This window comes from Tupaia chinensis, unplaced genomic scaffold (assembly GCF_000334495.1).
Source record: "Tupaia chinensis unplaced genomic scaffold, TupChi_1.0 Scaffold000322_1, whole genome shotgun sequence".
NCBI lineage: Eukaryota > Metazoa > Chordata > Mammalia > Scandentia > Tupaiidae > Tupaia > Tupaia belangeri.
Genome location: NW_006159816.1, coordinates 726,919 through 749,400, shown reverse-complemented (window position 1 = coordinate 749,400; position 22,482 = coordinate 726,919). Strand labels below are relative to the sequence as shown.

Sequence of the window (22,482 nt, the reverse complement as noted above, 5' to 3'; positions counted from 1 at the left end):
CTTAAAACTCACGCCAGGTGCGTGTGCGTGCGTGCCCAAGATCCGGAGAGGAGAATGGAGGAGAAGGGATTGTGGCGTGGTCATCCCCTCTGGGGGATGAATTCTCGCTTTCTGTCTCTCTCTCTCTGTCTGTTTGGCGAGCGCACGCGCCCTATAATGAAAAACCTCTCAAAAAAATAAAAAGAAAGAAAGAAAGAAAGAAATGAAATCAAGATAAATGGTCAGATAAACAAGTATAAATGAGAACAAGTATATATCCTCTGCCATGGAAAGAAAAGACTATAGGGAAATGTCAGTTTCCATCCTGTTGTTAGAGAAGGCATCCATGGCTCTGTCAGCTAGTAGTAATGTTCAGATATGCCCAAGGAATGTCTTGACAAGTAAAATAATCATGTTGATCTCTTTTGTGTGTTATGTTCATATACAGTGATGATGTCTGTGACAGGTAATCCTATTTTAGTGCATTCTACCTACCTGTTTTAAGATTGGTCACAGTACTTCCTCCTCTGATTCCCACCTGTTAGCATATCTCACATCCTACGACAACTGTGAGAACATGTGTACCAACCGAGCAGGATGTTACCTCACTTCTTCAACCTGCCATTTGTAAATTGAAAACAGGAAATTATCCACTGCATTTTAGGATTAGTATTTCCGTTTTCGTCTTTTGATGGGAAATTAACTGGAGTCACAAAATATGAGAGTATTTTAAAAAGTTTTCATGGAAAAATGGAAATAAAATACAAGTTTATTTTGGTTCAAAGATCTTAAATCCATGCATCATATAATTTTTTCATAATTTGCACTTTTATGAACTTTTTGAAGACTGTTCATATACCGTTCTTATTAATATGTTCAGATAGCTTAAAAACAAACACAATAATTTATTGACAGCTGACTAAAGTAGAATGAATTTCTGTCCGCTAATGAAACTAGCTCTCAAATGAATGAACTGGAAGAAAAGACTTAGGTTTGAATTCTAAACAAAGTATAATAAAATGCTTCCTTTTTTGATACCTCAAAAATTCAAAGTAGAGAAGAAAAGGCAGTTATTTTGGAACCATAACAATCCAACATCTGAGCAATCCTATGAGACAAAACAAAATTATATTAAAAAAAAAAAAAACACTTTTACCTAGGTAAACTAATCAGCTCAACAAAGATACCATAAGAAAACTAATCAATCTCTCTTAAAATAGGATAAAAATTCGAACTTTAAAAGCAATTGTCTGGGATCTTATGCAATGGCTTCTGGGAGATAAGTCAGCCCCGTGAGGTTCCCCCAGCCATACTCACGCCGGACTTCGGATCCCACAATGCCTGGCGCGAGTTCGTGATTTCTACCCGGTAACAGAGAAGTGGTCGCCATCTTGCGTACGGAAGTGCTCCTGGTTACCGTGATTCATAGGACTCGGCTTTCAAAGTCTCACCTCATCTCATCTCTGCTTTGAGACTGTGTCTCTGCGTTTCTTTTACCTTCGCAAGGGTCCATGTCTTTCTAGAAGAAAGTTTTTTGGGAGGTAAAGGTCAAGGCAGAGCTGTAGAGTACGATGTCTTACGGTGAAATTGAAGCTAAATTTCTGGGACGTGGAGAAGAACTTACAAGTGAACCATGTTGTAAAAAATTGAGGTCAGCTACAGAGGTTTATGTTTTCCCCCATCATGGTAGTACTGATTTTCATAGAATCCAAGAAAAATCTGGAAATGATTAGGTACCTGTGACATCATTGATGTTAGAGGACAAAGTCATCCTCAGAAGGACAAAACCAAAACCACAGATTTGCTGAGGCCTTTTCATGATGAGATACATAGTAATAGACCAAATTTCATCAAATCTATTGATTCATGGGTGTTACAGGATTCAAGTTGACCATTAATATCCACAGATGATAAGATATATAGCACAAGTAAAGCATTTATAGGATCCATTTACAAACCCCCTGAGGGAAAAAAATTAAGGAAAAGAGGAATGAGGCAGACACTCTGAACAACATAAATGGCAAAGAAAAGTCAGAAGAGAAAACAGAAGTTTAACTCTGAAAAATCAGAAATTGACCATGAATTATCCCAATTTTACAAAGAAATTGAAGAGTTTGAAAATGAAAAATTTCATTTGGAAGATAGTTTTAAGGAACCAGAAACTTCTCAAGAACAACTTACTTCATATTATCAGGACCGTAATAATGATCTCTTACAATCTGATGAAGGAAAGAAAGATCCTAATAATGACCTTCAGTCACACTGTGGTTATAAGCAGTACTTGGGGAATGAGAGAGGCAAATATCCCTGTAATGGACAAGTCATACCTGCAGTTTGCGACATTTCGTTCATATCCTTGAGGCCTGAGTGGCAATCAGTTCAACTTTTTATGGTCCCCAGTGGTCCTCTTCTGAGTTTTAACTATCACTTAGATAGATATCCAGAGATTCAGTGTTCCACCAAATCCACCTTCAGATATTTTTGCGTACACAATGACTCTCAGATGAGAAATACATACTATGTTAAATAATTGTCATGTTAACTGAAATTGTTTGACTTTTGATCAGAACAATGAATATACAGAATATAATGAGAGCAGCAGCATTGCTCATCCCTCTAGAAGTGGCTACAAAGTACAAGATACAAGTAATGGTTTCTGTGAAATCAGAGAAGGATGTTGGAAAGATCCTTCTGTGGACAAGCATAATGAAACAGACAGGTTTGTGCACCAGCAGTTTCAAGATGAAAGGTTAAATAAATTGCAGAAGTTACTTATTCTTTTAAGAGGTCTGCCTGGTTCTGGGATACAACATTATCTTGAATTCTGCTTGGTCAGATAGGCGTGTTCACCACTGATGACTATTTTCGCCATCAAGATGGGTACAGGTATAATGTTAATCAACTTGGTGATGCCAATGACTGGAACCAGAACAGAGTCAAACAAGCTATCAATCAGGGGAGATCTCCAGTTATAATAGACAACACTAATACACAAGCTTGGGAAATGAAACTATATGTGGAAATGGCCATAGGAAAAGGATACAGAGTAAAGTTTCATGAACCTGAAACATGGTCAAAATTTGATCCTGAAGAATTAGAAAAGAGGAATAAACATGGTGTATCTCGAAAGAAGATTGCTCAGATGTTGGATTGTTATGAATATCAAATGTCCATCTCTATTGTAATGAATTCAGTGGAACCATCACACAAAAACACACTAAGGCCTCCTCCTCCACAGGAGAAACAGAGGCTCTTTAGGCCCACATAATCATGTCTTTGTCACAAATGATCGTTAAATCGGCTATTTCGGTTAACATATTTGTTGCTTGTTCTTGAAAAAAAAACCAAAAAAACAAAAAACTAGTGAGACCTTCATGAAAATTAAATAGTTCCAAAAAAAAAAAAAAAAGACTATGCTGTCTCACAAAGGATGTTTCCAGCAAGTTGTTTAAATTCTGAAGTGTAAATAAAATTTATATAAAATTGTATAAAAAAAAGCAATTGTCTAGGGCCAGCAGATAGTATAGGGATTATAATGCTGGATTCCCACATGGCCAACTATGGTTAGAGTTCTAGACCTGGTGGCCTGGTGGCTTAAAAATCATGCCCATGAGTGTACATGAATACCCAGGATCCTGTAAGAAGAATGGAGGATGAGGGATTGTGGCATTGCCATCCCTGGGGGAGGGGGGGGAGTATTTCTCACTTTCCTTCTGTCTCTGTCTCTCTCTGGTAAGTACATATGCCCTAAGACAAAAATCTCTTTAAAAAATTGAATGTTTTTATTCTTTCACTCTGTTTTGTGATGTATGAGGGGACTTTAAAATGTTCATTGAAAAATGGAATTTAAGCATGAGTTTATTTTTATATAAAAATGTAAAATTCATGTGTAGTTTTTTCTTTTATTTATTTATTTATTTATTTTGGGGGAGGTTTTTGCTATAGGGCACATGTGCTCACCAGAAAGACAGAGACAGAGAGATAGAAAGCGAGAAATCACACTCCAGGGGGGATGGCCACACCGCAATCCTTTCTCCTCCATTCTCTTCTCTGGATCTTGGGCACGCATGCACACACGCCTGGTGTGAGTTTAAGCCACCAGGTCGAGAACTCGAACTGTGGTTGACTACAAGGGAGTCAAACAACATAGCCATTATACCAACTGCTGGTCCTGATGCATAGTTTTTTCCTAATATGCATTTTTCATGAACATTTTAAAGACTCATCATATAACTTGTGGAATACATTTTTAACTAAAATGCTTATAAAATGAAAAATATTTAAATCACTCTGTATAAATGTTATTATTATTTTTAAGTACCCATGTATAAACATAAGCTTATTTTACTCATCAGTAAAATAAAGTAAAACTATTGCTCTTTTTCCAAATGTCTGAAAATGTCTATATTTTGTGTTTTTTTTTTCTGAATAAAATTAAGTCTGTAGAAAAATAGTTCTGTTTACTTCAGTGCCTTAGTCCTCTGGTATTTTTTACTGCAGATAAAGTGTAAATAATTGTTCTATCTCTTGTAACTCTCAAGATTTCTTTTTAAATGTAATATTCTGAACTTTCATTTCTATGACCTGTATGTAGAGTTATTTTTATTAACTTTCTTGGCACCTAGTTTTATTAGGAAGATTTATGTATCTTTTCAATTTTATAACATTTTGTAAGTTTTTCTGTATTCTGTCTATGCCTGGTCTCTCATGTATTTTGACAGGCCCTGAATCTTGTCTTCGGGTCTGTTAACCTTTGTTCCAAATATTTTACATTTTATCTGTTGGTACTGAATATGGGTAAATTTCTTAGTAACTTTTTTTTTTTTTTGAGAGATTTTCGCTATAGGAACGTGCGCTCGCCAGACAGACAGAGAGAGACATAGAGACAGAAAGTGAGAAATCACTCCCCCCCCCCCCCAGGGAGGGATGGTCACACCCAATCCCTTCTCCTCCATTCTCCTCTCGGAATCTTGGGCACGCACACACACGCGCCCGGTGTGAGTTTTAAGTCACCGAGTCCGGGACGCAAACCGCCGTCAACTACGTGGGAGTCCAGCGACATAGCCATTACGCTAACTGCTGGTTCCCATAACATTTTTAACTTACTAATTTCTTCTTAAATTATGTACACGTTTTTTGTTATTTGTGTCTTTTAACTTTTAGTTTTGAAATAATTAAGGATTCATAGAAAGTTGCAAAGATAGTCCAGAAAAGTCTGTGTTCCTTTCATCCAGTTTCCTCTCATAGTAACATATATATTATAATAATAAAACCGTAACATTGACATTGGCAAAATCTTTAACTATGTGTACATTGCTACCATAGCAATCTAGAAATAGAATTATTTTAGTATCAAAAGTATCACCCTCTTACGACCCCTTCCTAGTCATAGGAATGTCTTTCTTACCCCCTCACTATTTCTAATTCCTGACAATCAGTGATCTGTCTCTATCCCTATATTTTTGTTATGAGAGAATGTTGCATAAATTGAATCATATTGTGTGTGACTTTTAAGAGTGGCTTCTTTCAATTAGCATAATGTCCTTGTATGTAGTTAGGTCATTTAAATTTTTATCCACCATACCAATCTCTTTCTTTGATTGGTATATTAGATTACATATATTTAATATAATTATTGACAAATTATGGCTTAAATCTGCCATTTTAGTTTTGGTTTCTTTGTCTTTGATTTTTGTTTCTGCTTTCTTTTTCCTACCTTCTGGTAACTGGCATGAATATTTTTATTATTTCATTTTTATTTACCTATAGTGGTTTTTTTTTTTTTTTGGAGAGATTTTCACTGTAGGGCACATGCGCTCGCCAGACAGACAGAGAAAGACATAGAGACAGAAAGCGAGAAATCACCCCCCAGGGGGGATGGTCACGCCGCAATCCCTTCTCCTCCATTCTCCTCTCGGGATCTTGGGCACGCATGCACACGCGCCCGGCGTGAGTTTTAAGCCACCGGGTCTGGGACACGAACCGCGGTCGACTACGTGGGAGTCCAGCGACATAGCCATTACGCTAACTGCTGGTTCCCTTACCTATAGTGTTTTTGAGTGTATCTGTTGGTATAGATTTTTAGCAATTGAACCTTTAGACATCCTTAACTTACCGCAGAATACTGATTTCAATCTTAATCCATTCAAGTAAAATATATTAACTTTAAAAAGAATTATTTTATTTAACCTTATTTATCTACTTATTTTAATTTGACCAGAGAGGAAGAGAGAAAGTGAGAAAGCAAGCCCCCCAGTCTGGAATTCGAACCACGGTCAGTCATGTGGGAGTCTAGTGCCTTTAACACCATACCACCTGCCAACACTGATAAATTTTATTTCTTTTAAGGTATTTTATCTTCTCTTACTTAAATTATTGTCTCATATATTTTCTCCACATTCATTGAGAACCATGTTCAGGAATTTTATAATTTTTGGTCTCATTGGTAAACATAATATAGAAAACTCAAGAGGATAAAGTCTGTGATTTTTTACACATATTTTTGCTCTTTCCATCATTCTTTTTTCTTTTCTGATGTTCCCAGGCTCCTCCTTTCAATCATCTCCCAAAAAGAAGTTAGACAACTTCCTTTTGTCATTTCTTTTAGGGTAGATATGCTGGTAACAATTTCTCTGTTTTTGTTTGTGTAAGGATTTTTTATTTTATTTCTGCTTCATTCTTCAAGTTTAATTTTACTGAATATAGAATTTTAGAGTTAACAGCTCTTATTGTTTAACTCTCAAAAAAAGTTATGCTATTCCCTCTGGCCTCATAATCCCCTCTCCTTTTTTTAAAATAATTTATGTGTATATATGTATGTATTAATTTATGGAGTGAGAGGAGATACAGGTATTCTATACAGTGTCTGATCCCAACATCACAACATGATGCCTTCTCTCTGGCCTTCTAGCCCTCCAAGAGCATGGCTCAGGCTATTCAGGTCAATTTGGGATCTGAACTTGGGCCTTCCATGTGAGTCCAGCCTTGTAGAGCAGCATGCTACCCCCTGTGCCACTGTAGCTGGGCCTGACTTCATAATTTCTGATAAGAAATTGCTGCTCTCCATATTGCTTTTCTCTGTGATAAGGAATCATTTCTCTTTTAATTCCTCATTACCACTGAGGTGGTTGTGAAAGTGCCACTTTCCACTTGGACCCCTCCTACAGAGCTAGGGAAGAAGAGCCATTATACAAGGAGAGGATTAGAAGTACAGGATCCCATTTACCCTCCATTAATGTTATGGAAGAGGACCTCATTAACTCTGGGATTCCCCCCCTCCCCAGGGGGATGGCCACACCACAATCCCTTCTCCTCCATTCTCCTCTCGGAATCTTGGGCATGCACGCACACATGCCCAGCATGAGTTTTAAGCCACCTAGTCTGGGATGCGAACTGCTGTTGACTACATGGGAGTCCAGCGACATAGCCATTACGCTAACTGCTGGTCCCTCTATAGTGTTTTTCAAACCACAGGGTATGGAACTCAAACTGCTCTGTTGGCCACATGGAATTCAGTCATGGAGTGGCCCCTAAAAGTCTTTGTCCTGCTATTTTGTCCCTTTTCTAGTCCTTTGGTTAGAGAGTAGGCTCTCCTGGAAGCTTCTTTCTTTCTTTCTTCCTTCCTTCCTTTTTTTCTTTTTCCTTTTTCTTTCTTTCATTCTTTTTCAGTCTGCATTTGTTAACATTTCTAGAGTGCAAGCTTCTCTCTAGCATGGAGTCCAGGACATATGAATAAAACCAAACCAAACCAAACCAAATAAACGAAAACAAAAGACAAGAAAATCTCTACTCAGGTCCCCAAATCCCTGTTGGTCTTTTCTCAGCCCCTTAGAATTTACACACATACACACACACACACACACACACACACACACTAACACACATTACGTGTATACATAAATCGTTGTTAGTCCTGCCTAGAGTTTTTCACTTTTTTTTTTTTTTTTTAGTTTTTTAGGTTTTGGGTTTTTTGTTTTGTTTTGTTTTAGCTTTATCTTTTTGTTTGTTTGTTTGTTTTAATGAGGATTTTGCTATAGGGCGCATGCACTCACCAGAAAGACAGACAGAGACAGAAAGAAAGCGAGAAATCACCCCCCAGGGGGAATGGCCACAACACAATCCTTTCTCTTCCATTCTCCTCTCAGGATCTTGGGCACGCAAGCGCACATGCCTGGTGTGAGTTTAAGCCACTAGGTCTGGGACTCGAACCGCGGTCGACTACATGGGAGTCCAGCGACATAGCCATTATGCCAGCTGCTGGTCCCGTTTGTTTTGTTTTGTTTTGTATATGGACAGTCACTACCTGTCTGGATGTCCATGCTGCAATCCTTTCTCCTCCATTCTCTTCTCAGAATTTTTGGCATGCGCATGCACACACAGTGTGATTCTTAAGTCATTGGGTCCAAGACTCAGACTGCTCAGTCAACCATGTGGGATCTGGTGCTTTAACCTCCACATCACCTACGGTCCAGGTTTTACAATTTTATTGAGCTTATTTTCACTACTAAATTTTATATCTCTAATTGCTTATTTTTGTATCTATTTTTCTTGTTTCATTTTAGCCCATTTTTGTTTCAATTTTTTAAGTTTATTTTTATTTTTTTCCATATGGTATATGCATTCACTGGGGAGAGACAGAGAGAGAAAGTGTGAAATCATCTCCTGGGGGATGGCTACACTGCAGTGCCTTCTCCTCCAGTCTCCTCTTGGTATTTTGGGTACACACACACATAGACACACACACAGTGGTGTGATTTTTCAAGCTACCAAGTCCAGGACTTGAACCATGGTCAGCCATGTGGGAGTCTAGCACCTTAACTAATATTTCACTTGCTCATCCCTATTTTTGATTTTTTAATGGGTATTCTTTCTCCTTTGTCTCTTTGTGGTGCCTGAAGATAGTTATTTTAAGGTCATTTCAGATTGTTCTGAAGCTTTTATTTGGAAGGAATTCATCAACTATTTTCTCTTTAGACAGTATTTCAAAAACTTCCTCTCTTCTGTTTTAGAAACTATAATTTTTGACTCAACATGAATATGAATTTCCCTCCTTTAATGCTCACCTTTGCTTGTTTATGTTCTTGAGTCTTTCTTTGTTCAATACTACAATTTTTTTTTTTTTTCTTAAAGAGGTTTTTGCTATAGGGTGCGTGCACTCGCCAGACACACAGAGAGAGACAGAGAAACAGAAAGCGAGAAATCACCCCCCCAGGGGGCATGGCCATGCCTCAATCCCTTCTCCTCCATTCTCCTCTCGGGATCTTGGGCACACACGCACACGTGCCCAGCATGAGTTTAGGCTGCTGGGTCCAGGATGCGAACCGTGGTCGACTACATGGGAGTCCAGCAACATAGCCATTACGCTAACTGCTGGTCTCATCAATACTACAGATTCTTAATGTAGATTCAGGTCTTATTTGATAGTGACACTAGAAGTAACGTAGAGACAATCATTGAGCCTCTGGTGGCTTGTTCCTGTGTCCCTAGAATAGAGATCAGTATCTTTTTTCTACATAGCTAAGAGAGCTCTGTTTCCAGGCAGCGAGCCTGGCTTCTGTCTCTTCCTGCACATGAAGTTCGTCCTTTTACTGAAGGACTGGAACTTCCAGTTGCCTTTGCGTGCTCTGTGTCTAATCTTTCAGACCCGTGGTTTCTTACTTGCTTATTGAATTTTGTTTATCTTATGTCCATAGAGATATTTGACTAATTTTGGCTGTAGCTTTATGTTTTTAGTTATCTCTTCTTATATTTAATTTGTCATTGCTATTGCTTTGGAGCAAGAGACTTCACAGCATGAACTGACGACACTGCTTTTATTGGAAGTCTTCCAGTTTCCTCTAAGCTGACTATTTCACTCATGTTTCCAAAATAACTGCCTAAAATAAAGACTCAAGTGACCCTCTGTTATCTGAATTCATCAGAAGTCTGAATTTTTTGGGTTATTCTAAGAAATTGGACTTCACCTAACCAAAGCATTCTATATATATGGGGAAGTGCTTTTCTGCAGCCAATATCCTGAATAAATAATTTATTTCCATATTTTTAGCTGCTGTGTGAGGCTGCTGATTTCTGTTGAGGTCCTCTAGTGAAGACCTGCTCTCTGGCTCATAAATGACTTCTTTTGATTGCATCCTCACAAGGTAGAAGGAGTAAACAAGTTCCTTGAGTCTTTTCTTTTTTATAGACACTGATCTCACTCATGAAACCTGTATCATCATGATCTAATCACCTCCCAAAGGCCCCACCTCTTAATACTATCACATTGTGGATTATGTTTCAGCATATGGATTTTGTGGTGCACAAGTTTTCAGCACCAACCACTCTACAAGATAAATGAGACAGCTCAAAAATACTAAGTTCTTTATATCCAACTTTTGGACAATTGGATTTTCTTGCTGCTGTAAAAAATCAGCTAATGTATTATCATCATCTGGAGACCTCCTATACTCAGGAGTGGGCCCTCACTTACATCTTCTTTTATTCTGTGAAGTGATATTTTAAAAGTCAAAGTTATGACCTGAAAGACTTCACCAGCATGAGACCAGAGCTCCAAGAAGTCCTCAATGGAGTGTTATATCAGAAAAATTAAATACAGACACACAGAAATAAGAGTTCAAAAGCTAAGAAAATGGCCAACTTAATCATAGGAACAAGTCTGGAGTTGAATATTATATCCCAGAATTCAATCGGGAAGATCGAACCACAACAGAAGATAAAGTACATAAGATTGAACTGGCAAAATAGCATTCTGTGACTTTTGACTAAAATATTGCTGCATTTTCTCTAGGCTTTGTTGTCTGGGTTTAAGAGTTTTTGTCCTGTCTTGAGCTGTCAATGGGCTCATGTACCTACTATTTGAACAGAATAGTCACCTGTTTCTAGGCTTTAAGTTTTAAGCAAATTTTCTTACCTCTTTGAAACTGCTGTTCTTGAAATTACCAGCTGAACTTGCTATTGAAAGTAGTTAGATTATTTAAGAAATTGTGTGATCAATAAAATGTGTGTGGGGGGAAGGAATGGAAGACAACTGTAGACACCAGAGATAGTGTAAGAAGAGGGTGGGAAAGGGCAGAGGGTCAGGCATAGGGGTAAATATATATATATATAACTAGAAATGGAAAATTATTGATGATAACATGCATGATTAAGCCACAAAGCCTTATATTTTGTATGCTGTGACGATGCTTAGGGGATGAATGTAAATTAATTAATTAACTAAAAAAATAGTTTCAGGAGAAAAACACAAAACTTGTTTTTCTTGAAATTAAAAAATACTTTAAAAATACCTATGAACCAGCAGTTAGCGTAATGGTTATATCGCTGGACTCCCACGTAGTCGACCGCGGTTCACGTCCCGGACCCGGTGGCTTGAAACTCATGCCAGGCGCGTGTGCGTGCATGCCCAGGATCCCAAGAGGAGAATGGAGGAGAAAGGATTGCGGCGTGACCATCCCCCCTGGCTGGTGATTTCTCGCTTTCTGTCTCTCTCTGTCTGTCTGGCGAGCGAACGCGCCCTATAGCAAAAACCTCTCAAAAAAAAAAAAAATACCTATTTGATGACTGCAGTAAGCTATATAACCCCAGCTAGGTGCTACTTTATAGTATGTTCATTCTACTCACTGAGGTTTATGCCTAAAGTCAGACTTGTGTTCATGGATATGTATATATCAGCTGCACTTGCTATTGGAAATATTTAGATTAATTAAGTTCATTAGTGAATCAATAAAGTGGGGGGAAAAGGCACAGAAAGAAACCATGGATATCAGAGACAGTGTGGGAGGAGGGTGGGGCATGATGGCAGAGTGTGAGAGATAGGGAATCAAGGATGGGAAGAAAAGCAAAATATACAAGAAACAAGAAATGGAAAATTATTTGTTGACGATAACACGTATGTTGATGTGCTTGACTGAGCCAATATACAGTGTATTCTGGATGGAAAATCTCATTTTGTATGTTGTAATGATATATACTGAATGAAGGTAAGTAAATACATTGAAATAAAAAAAAAAGTCAAAGTTATGGGGTCTGCCTGTGGCCTGCTGGTTAAAAGGGATGAATCCTACATGGACAGCTGCACTGTTTGCATTCTGGACCTGGTGGATTGAAAACATGCCAGGCATGTGTGTGTCTGTGTGTACCTAAATTAATGAAAGGAGGAAGAACGAGGGAGAAGGGAGTGCAGCGTGACCATGATGAAAGGGATACTTTCTCATTTTCTCTCTTTTTCCTTCTCTCTCTTCCTGGTGAGCACATGAGCCCTCTGACAAATAAAAATAAAAAAATAAAAATAAAAGCTATGTCTCTTAAGTTTACAAATCAAACACTTACATGTTAAAAATATTTATTTAGCACCTACTCTGAGCAACTTCCCCATCTTATTCTGATATACAGAGAAGTAGCAAATTGGTGGTCTTCTTTTACAAAATGTAGACATTAAGATACATTTATTTGACAAGCTGTTATTTTGTGTCTATATTACTGTGTTAAGAACTGTGGGAAAATCAAGGAGCCTAATTCCCACTGTTTCACAGGTTGTCTGGGGAGATACATACAGAGTATGCAGTGTTCACTGTTATGAGACAGGCAGACAGAGTACTGTACGTGTTTGGGGCAAGGAGATAACTTTCAGTGGGGAGTGGGAGAAGCATAGATTGGGAAAGGTTTCCAAGAGGACATGCCATTCAAACAGAACTCTGAGGGATAGTGGTACTGAGAATAAGGGAAGGGGGGCCAGCAGATGGCACAGCAGTTACATCACTGGATTCTGACATGGTCAACTGTGGTTAGAATCCACTACCCGGTGGCTTGAAAATCATGCCAGGCACGTGTGTGTGTGTGTGTGTGTGTGTGTGTGTGTGTGTGTGTGTGTCTGTGTGTGTGCCTAAGATCCCAGGAGTAGCATGAAGGAGAAGGGATTGCAGTGTGGTCATTCCCCCGAGTGTGATTTCTCACTTTCCCTTTCACTGTCTCAGTCTCTCTCTCTGGCTAGCACGCTCACCTGCCCTAAGACAAAAACTTCCAAAAAAATAAAAAAAGAAAGAAGAAGAAGAAAAAGAAGAATGGAGGAACAGTCTGGATATTAGGAACAAACACACAGAAGCAGGAAGCCAGGGGTTATGTATAATTAAGCATATGCTTGCAATATTTTCTATTATACTTTCTTTCACCTCTTTCCTCATTCAGTCAATCAATCAATAAAAGTTAAGTACTCTCATTATCACTAGACCTGTTTGAAAATTGTAGAACTCCCTACTTTTTTTTAGTAATAAATCTTTGCTTCAATCAGCTTTCAACAACCTCGACTGAACATTAAAATCTTTTCATAAGTTTATTTCTTTCTATTCCTCTCTCTTTAATCAGTTCTTTTTCGTCTTTTCTTTTAACGAGATATTTTTGCTATAGGGCACATGTGCTCCCCAGAGAGATGACAGAAAGTGAGAAATCGTTCCCTGGGGTGATGACCACACCACAATCCCTTCTCTTCCATTCTCCTCTGGGGATTTTGAGCATGTACACACACACACCTGGTGTAAGTTTTAAGCTGCTGGGTCTGGGTCTTGAACTGTAGTCAATTCTGTGAGAATCCAGTAATGTAACTATTACATCATCTACTGGTTCCTTTAATCAGTTCTATAGGACATTCTAAATAATAGTTTTATTTTTGGTTACACCATCCACTTTCTTTTTTTTTTTTTTTTTTTAATTTGCAAGAAGGCACATGTTCTAGCCAGAAGCCAGAAATACAGAGAGATCACCATCAGGGCTGGAAAACAAACCACATGGTTGGCTGTGTGGGAGCCCTTTGTCCTAACAGCAGGCCACAGAACCAGCCCGTACTATTTATTTTCCAATATGACTCCCTAGTCATGTTCTTCAAATTATACACAGAATCCTGACAGTGATAAAGAAAACATACTCTTAGGGTGATTTTTATTTGCATTTACTGCTGTCATTTATCTACTTTTTTTGCTTGCGTTTTTATGTATATATATCACAATATTCATCTCTATTTCTCATAGGAGTGAGAGACAAAGAGAGACATGGAGAGACAGAGACACAGAGAGAAAGGGACTCAACAGGGTCTCACTGTACAACCTTCCCTTCAGCCTTCCCAGCCTGGCAGGGTTGTGGGCACCAGTGCACATGCCCTGTGGGTACAGGTCGACCCAGAAACTGAGCCTCCATCTTCTGCAGCCTCAGCCATCACAGAGCATCACACACAGCTCCACCATGGCTGGCCAACAGATTTAATTTTTTAAAGAGTTTTAGATTTACAGAAAAATTAAGTAGATGATACATTGAATTCCATTCCCCCCTCCTCACTCAGAGTTTTAAGATTATCCACCTCTTGCATTTGTCATTAAAGTTATATTGTTACAATTCATGACCCAGTGTTGACTTACGATTATTAACCGAGGTCTATGGTTTATTCATATTTCCTTAGTTAGTTTGTTTGCTTTGCCAGAGGGTGCCTGAACTTGTCAGAAAGAGACAGTGAGACAGAGATTGAAGGTGAGAAAGTAGTCTCCAGTAGTGAATTGTCAGAGTGTAATTCCTTTTCCTCCATTTCTCCCTCCTGTCAGGGTTTGGGGCACACACGTACATCACCCAGCATATTAGTCAAGCTGCTAGGTCTGAACTAGAACTGTAGTCAGCCATGTCGGATCTGATTCCCTTAACCACCAGACCATGGGGCTGGTCCTTCTCAGTTTTTAATGTTTGTTTGTTTGTTTTTAGAATTTTTTTCTATAGGGCACGTGTACTCGCCAGAAAGCAAGAAATCACCCCCCAGGGGGGATGGCCATGCCACAATCTCTTCTCCTCCATCCTCCTCTTGGGATCTCAGGCACACACGCACACGCACCCAGAGTGAGTTTAAGCCACTGGGTCGGGGACTTGAGCTGCAGTTGACTACATGAAGTTCAGTGACATAGCCATTAAGCCAACTGCTGGTCCCTTCTTAGTTTTTTTTAAATCTAAAGTCATTTTGCAGTTTTAAGATCCCATCTAGGATACCTCATTACATTTTGTTATCATTTCTACTTAGGCTCTTCTTGGTTATGATAGTTCCTCAGACTTCCCTTGATTTTCATGATCTTAATGATTCGGGGGAGTACTAGCCAAGTTTACTGAACAGTTTCCCTGTATTGGGATTTGCCTGGTATTTTTCTCATGACTAGACTGGGATTAAAGGTTTTGAGGAGGAAGATAACTGAATTAAAATGCTATCTTAATCCCACAATATCAAAGACTCATACTACCAACATGATTTATGGTGGCTGCTGTTGACCTTGGTCACTGGCTGAAATAATGTTTATCAAGTTTCTCTGCAGTAAAGACACTCATTTCTCCATACCATACTCTTGGAAAGGAAGTTATTATGTGCAGTTCATACTTAAAGAGCAGGGAATTGTGTTCCCAGTTCTGTCATTTTTGAATTCCCCAAGACAAGTTTATGAGAAAATAAGAAAAATAAAGTAAGAATTTTTATGCTTCTTTTCTCCTATTTCACACATGAGAAAAAACTCTGCAGTTTTGGAAGATTAAGTGACTTGCATGTGGTCATGACAGATAGGTGGAAGAATTGTAATAACATTTATATTTGTTCCCCAGTGCTTTATCCAAAGCATGAATTTTTCTGCCAGCCTCACCCGTGGTCTCCTTATTTTTCTATCACTTTATTCTAAATCTTACTTCTTAGTCTTTGTAATTCACACTCTGTCACAGTTCAGAAACTTTATTTTTGACTGTGGCTTCCATGCTTGGCTCACTCTTCCACTTCATTTTTATGGGCCCTTAATCTTTTAAGTGTGTTTCGTTTTCTCGGAGAGTAAGAGACAGAAAAAGAGAAAGAGAGAGAGAAAGAGAGAGAGGCAGGGTCACTCTCAATAAGATCTCATGCTGCATTCCTCCTTCCATCTTCCTGAGCCTGCCAGCTTGATGGGCATGCATGTGTGTGCAGGCAAGCCCAGGAATCAAATGCTGCTCTTGCATATATGTGTCTAGAGTCACTGGCAGCATGCTGCCTCTGTACAGTGGATGACCAGCCCTTAATTCTTTTTATTACAGCTAGTTTTCCAAAGTCTGATGAGATTTTTCTCTTTTTTCTTCTTTCTCTTTCTTTCTTCTTTTATCAAAAAAAAAAAATTAAAATCTTTTTATTTGCTAGACGGTGCATGCACTTTCCAAAGGGAGACAGAGGAAGACAGAGAGGGAAAGTGAGAAAGTACCCCATGTGGGGTTCAAGCTGTCAGGTCTGAACTCAAACTGCATGAGAAAATCCATTTCTCCTTTTAGGATTTTGGGCATGCACACATGCATACCCAGAGTGTTTTACAAGCCACCTGATCTGGGATGCCAGTCATGCAGTCAGCCATGTGGGATCCAGCTGCCTTACACCACCATGCCACCAATTGGTTGCTAATTTATATTTCTAAGGCAGTGGAATGATTGGTGTTTGTGGTTTATGTATTATCCATAAGAACCCTGAGTTTGTCCTATTCTTGTCATGAACTTAAATATCTCAAGAGCATTCTAATTAATCAATACTCAAAAATTTCTACATTTTTATCTCTATCCTCATTGATGATAATATTCCTTAAAATGTTATGCTTAGATGACTTTACATTTTTCTCCCAAAGCAAAGAATTTCTTCTTTCAAACCAAACGGTCTTTGACAGAGGAAAAATGTAGAAATGATGAAGTTGGAATAGGTACAACAGCCTTTTAAAGAAAATTTGTGTGTTTTGATTATGGATAATTCAGTGAATAAGTCTCTTTATCAGTTAACAAACTGCTTTTATTTAACTGTACCTTAAAATAGTATTTTCCCCCTTGGTTTAGAGAAAGTTAAACAATTTGAAGATATAGATCTACTCTTATTTTTATGGAAAATCCTGCTTTCCTGAACACTTCTGAGGTTGGCCATGGGGTCACGGTTTGAGGCCCTGGGGAGAACCTGCAGACATCAAAAACACCATTCTGATATGTTTGTGCAAAGAGCTGGCGAGGTTCACATGTGTCTTTATGGCTCTCCTCCCCTGGGTGTTTCTTTGGTACAAATTAAAAGCAGGGCCAGCTCTGGGATAGAGTCAAAACATATGGCTCAAGAGAAGCTGGACCCGAATGTTGACTGGTTCAAACTCCCATCCAGACTAACCTGAAAAATGTCAGTTATGCATGTAAATGTCCAAGATCTGATGAGCTGGAGGGCTGGAGGAAGGGGATTTTGGTAGGACCAGACCCGGCAAAGGATGCTCCTTTCTCTCTTTTTCTCTCTCATGTGTGCATGCATGAACTCTATTATGAATAAAAGGAGAAAAATGAGAGAGAACATTGTGTTTGTGTCTACATGTTCTCCCAATGTGTGTGCCTTATGAGCACATGGTGTGTGTGTGTGTGTGTGTGTGTGAGTGTGCACTGAAACAATCACTCAGCGAGATGCTTGTGGGGCAGGAATGATTAACCTTCCCAATTTAGTAACAATCAATTAAGGGAAATAGATATATACTTAAATCAGAGGATCTTAAGAAAATTATGATTTATTCATGGTTCGCATTGTACTTTTGTCTGTACCAACTTGAAAATTTTTCTTTTTTTTTCAGTTTGCTTTAGGGCACATGTTTTTAACAGAGAGAGATACAGAGAGACAGAAAGGGAGAAACAATCACCTGGGAGGGATAGCCATGCCACAGTCCCTTATACATTCTTCTCTTGGGATTTGGGGTATGCATGCACACGTGCTTGGCGTGTGTCTCCAGCTACTGAGTTAGGACTCAAATAGCACAGTCAGCCATGTTGGATCCTGCCACCCTAACATCTGTAACACCTGCTGACCTGGAAGTCACTTGATTTTCACTCTTCAATTTGAAGATAAAAATTCAGGACTGGATTTTCTCAGTCCTTGTCATCATGTCATAAATACTACATTATATCAATAAAATTCAACAAAAAGAATAAAATCCCTTTATATTGAATGATGCAATGAGTGAAGCCCTCCCAATAGTCTTGGAAAGACACTCTTTTAGTGTGTGTTACAGTTGGATGGCATAAAAAGTACAAAGCTAAGTGATCAGATGCCATTTTGTTCCTAAATCATTAGGTTATAGATTCTGGATTGAATTTTTGAAACTCCTAAGACATAAACAAAATATTAAAAAAACCTTTGGTATTTCATACTCTAATAAATCACAATATATACATTGTTACAGTGGATTGTATTTGATATTTAATTAAAATTTCACGGTTAAAAGTTTCACATTAATAGATAGAACTGTTTAACATATTCACAGCTGCCCGGTAATAAGCTAGATATTTTCAGTGATTATATCAAATAATTGTGATTACTGTCCTAAACCAATAGTTTCTTTATGGAAGGAAGATAAGATTCATTAGAAGTTTCCATAACTTCTTAAAATATCTGGCAACACAGATATCAGGTTATCATAAAAAATAGTTTCATATATGTGTGTGTGTATATACATTATACATTATACATATATACATATATATATTATATATACAGTCTATCTTCTTGGCCATTTTGGTTTCTTGCTATAGAAAGTATCACCTTTGGGCCAGCTGGTAGTATGGGGGTTAAGATGGCTGGATCCCACATGGCCTAAGAGCAATTTGAGTCTGGACTCAGTAGCTTAAAAAATATACTAGGTGCGTGTGCATGTGTGCCCCAAATCCTGACAGGTTGGAGAAATGATAGAGTAGAAATTGTAGCATGACCATGCCCCATTGGGCATGGGGGTGGGGAGTGCTTTCTCTCTCTCTCTCTCTCTCTCTCTCTCTGTTTCTTTGGAGAGTATACACACTCTCTGGCAAAAAAAAAAAAAAAAAAAAAATGCGCAGAAGCTGTGCACTGTATGTGAGGAGTTAAGAAAAAACCCAAAACTTCCTCCTCCCTCTGTGGAAAGAGACTATGTGGGCACTTGTCCCTCCACCTCAGTCACCTTCCTCACCACCCTTTGTACACAGACTGTGTAGAGGTTGCCTGAGCACTGTCCCAAGAAATATTTGATGGAGCAAATAGATCTTTCCTGGGGCATGTAGAGCAAAGGGTGCTGGCTTTCTTGGAATCAAGGCTATTATGTTGAGTGGGAAAGGAGGTTTGTTCTAGTGAAAAGTGTGAGGAACTTTGACAGAGGCTGTCATCAGCAGATGGTGCCAAAAATTAATAAGAGAAGCTTGGTTTTGTCTTAATACTGTGGGGCTGATGACACCAGTGATTGTTCCAAACATTATTCCCCTGGTCTCCTTTCTGCTGGAAAGTGAGAAGTCTCAAATTTCAGTAGAATTGCTTTCTCATTGCTTTGTGTGTGTGTGTGTGTGTGTGTGTGTGTGTGTGTGTGTCGATTTTTTGCTATAGGGCATGTGCACTTGTTGGAAAGAGAAAGACAGTGAGAGAAAAAGAGAAATCACCAGCCGGGGAGATGGTCATGCTGAAATCAATTCTCTATTTTCCTCTCAGATTTTGGGCACACACACATGCATACCTTGCATGATTTTCAAGTCACTGGGTCTGAAACTCAGACAGTTGTGGGCCTTGTGGGAGTCCAGTGCCTTAACCACCATGCTGCTTGTGGGCCTCTTCCATTGCTTTATTAAAGTCTTTGGAATAAGATTATCTCATAAGGAAATTGTTTACCTCTGTCTTTTTCTGCTCGACTCTAGCCCACAGTTGTTAATAAGCACCAGGCAATTATGCAATCTCTTTGACCTACATCATTGTTAAGAGATCTATTACAAGAAAGAGTATTTTATTTCTAATCCATTATATCAACTTCTCTTGCAGAAATAGATGACAAGAGGGTGAACAGCACACAAGGAGAAGTGAGTTTCCCTTTATTTCATATGCATTTGTGTTCAATCAATTAAAAGCACAATCATCTTGATTTGATGTTGTATGCATGATGATATAAATATAACTGTGAACTAAAAAATATTTCTTTCGTTTTTCCTGACTGAACAAACAGTAAATTGCTATAATTAAAATCTCTGCTTCTTCATTACTTAGATTCTCTAGCCATAAAATGCTAACTCTGCAAAAATTTCTTAATTAAAAGATTGGTTTTAGTGGCCTGTTATTGTGTTGGTAATAGTTCAAATAGAAGACAGGAACCAGGGGAGACTAGGAGAGTTGAATATAGAATATAAAGAAAAGAGTAAACTTGCACCCAGAATAGGAGCAAATATAGAGTAGGATCCTGTGCAGAATTGATAATTCCCACAATCGTATGTATAAACAGCACTAGTTAAAGAAGGAAATGTAGAAAGGACAAATACCAAATAATATTCCCCAAGGCTTCCCTAAAACTTAGTGATATGGTCATTGTGAAAATTCTTGAAAAACTATACTATTAATATCATATAAATATGTTTTACTACTTAATTTTCCATTTGATCCTTGACTATGTGTATGGAACAAGGTATATAAGACATCCCAGAAATAATTGCTTCTTGAAATCAACTAGATGTGACCGCAACAATAGAGAAGCCCTAGAAATGTCAACCGTTCACACATTAACTATTAATGTATAGTTACTCTGCCTGTACCTGTACATTATAAAAGTAATCTATCCTGGAGAGAGTTGCTTTTACCATCTCCTTAGTTGATATGTATTTGACAATGAGGATTTTCACTTTTTAATAGATTGCTTTGCATCAGGTAAATATCAACATCTTGATGATACCTTCGAGAGCAATTAAGCTTTGGTATTTATAAGAAATAAACATCGCAGTCTATTGACAACTTTGTGAAGCACTGTTTTTTTCAAACTTTGTACATTATGGTTTTTTAAAAATATACATTTAGAGCCTAGAGCAATACCAAAAAGATATTTATACTTGAATTTTTTGAAAAAAAAGTACGTGCTCCAAACAATAAAACTCATTAATTAAAATATCTGTCCTTGCCATATTAAAGTATAGATCAACATGCTGTTATAAAGGAGTTTTTCATATAATCCAATTGGGGTATAAACCCCATAAATACAATTTGTTAGTATAAATAATATTCATAGATATAGTTCCATATCATTATTTGTGATTTTGACCCTCAAATATATTCCTATTTATTTCATTTTTAAATGGAAATTCCCTTCTTTAATAACTTAATCTTGATCCACTGTGCTTAAGAAGAGTGATATATAGCAGTTTCATTAGGAGAAAATGTATCTTTTTGAACATACAAGAGACTAATATCTAAACATTGTAATTTTAAGTAAATGGAAATGGAGATATTAGGTTGAATATTTTAATTCAAGAAAGTTTCTTTTTTCTTTTTCTTTTTTTTTTTTGGAGAGATTTTTGCTATAGAGTGCATGCGCTCACCAGAAAGAGAGAGAGACAGAGAGGTAGAAAGCAAGAAATCACCCCCCAGGGGGGATGGCCACACCGCAATCCCTTCTCCTCCTCCATTCTCCTCTCGGGATCCTGGGAACGCATGCACACACACCCGGCGTCACTTTAAGCCACCGGGTCCAGGACATGAACCGCGGTTGATTACATGGGAGTCCAGCGGCATAGCCATTACGCTAACTGCTGGTCCCAATTCAAGACAATTTTAAGCGGTATTACTTACCACAGATTTCATTTTACCTGCTCAACCACTTGATAATCCCAGGATATGGTGCTATTATTCTTTGGACACAAAAGTATCCTTTTTGATAATACTTTGTCTTAGAACTCATATTTTCCTTTCCAATGTAAAGTATTGATGTTTTTATTTAAAAAAAAAAAACACAATGTTACTAGATGATGAAGTAAAGAGAGTAACTTCAAGACTTCAATGAATAAGAAACTTAAAAAGAAAAGGATGTAAAATAGACCCATAACTTCATGTATCTTTTAAACTAGGCTAGCACTGAGCATGTGTATCATTTCTCCTTGATTACAGTTGTATTTCATGACAGGGAGAATCAGAAAGATCTTCAAACCATGACACAGTTTACTTTCCTTACAGATCTAATATCATTGTTCCTTTTATCTGAATCTAAGGCTTTACTTTTTCTCTTTGTCTGCAGTCACAGAATGCGTCCCCTAAACAAAGGAAGCAGAGTGTGTACACACCACCGGCCATGAAAGGTACCGTTCAGGAGCGTCTTGAGTTGTTAGGGTTGGTAGGCTGTCTGATCTCAAAAACTATGTGTTTGATCATCAACTAGATCTAACATCAGTTCTATAATGCAAGAGCTTAACGATCAATAAGGTAAGTTTAGTTTCAGGAAGAGTAAAGTAGATTTTGAAGAAGTGATAACTAAGGGGGACCAAGCAGTTAGCGTAATGGCTATGTCGTTGGACTCCCATGTAGTCGACTGCGGTTCGAGCCCTGGACCCGGTGGCTTAAAACTCACGCCAGGTGTGTGCGTGCATGCCCAAGATCCCGAGAGGAGAATGGAGGAGAAGGGATTGCGGCGTGGCCATCCTCCCTGGGGGGTGATTTCTCGCTTTCTGTCTCTCTGTCTCTGTCTGGCGAGCGCATGCGCCCTATAGTGA

The 22,482-nt window shown here is 38.3% G+C and overlaps 1 protein-coding gene and 1 pseudogene across 1 annotated transcript in view; both read left to right on the top strand.

Annotated features, from left to right (window-relative positions):
• PPP1R1C (protein phosphatase 1 regulatory inhibitor subunit 1C) overlaps nucleotides 1-22,482 on the top strand; it is a 149,378-nt gene that overhangs the window by 61,976 nt on the left and 64,920 nt on the right. Inside the window, exons 3-4 of the mRNA XM_006151628.3 lie at nucleotides 19,781-19,818; nucleotides 22,011-22,071. Of these exons, the coding sequence (XP_006151690.1) occupies nucleotides 19,781-19,818; nucleotides 22,011-22,071 (99 nt within the window). The remainder of the gene's footprint in view (nucleotides 1-19,780; nucleotides 19,819-22,010; nucleotides 22,072-22,482) is intronic.
• On the top strand, nucleotides 1,493-3,275 carry LOC102477028 (NEDD4-binding protein 2-like 2; annotated as a pseudogene).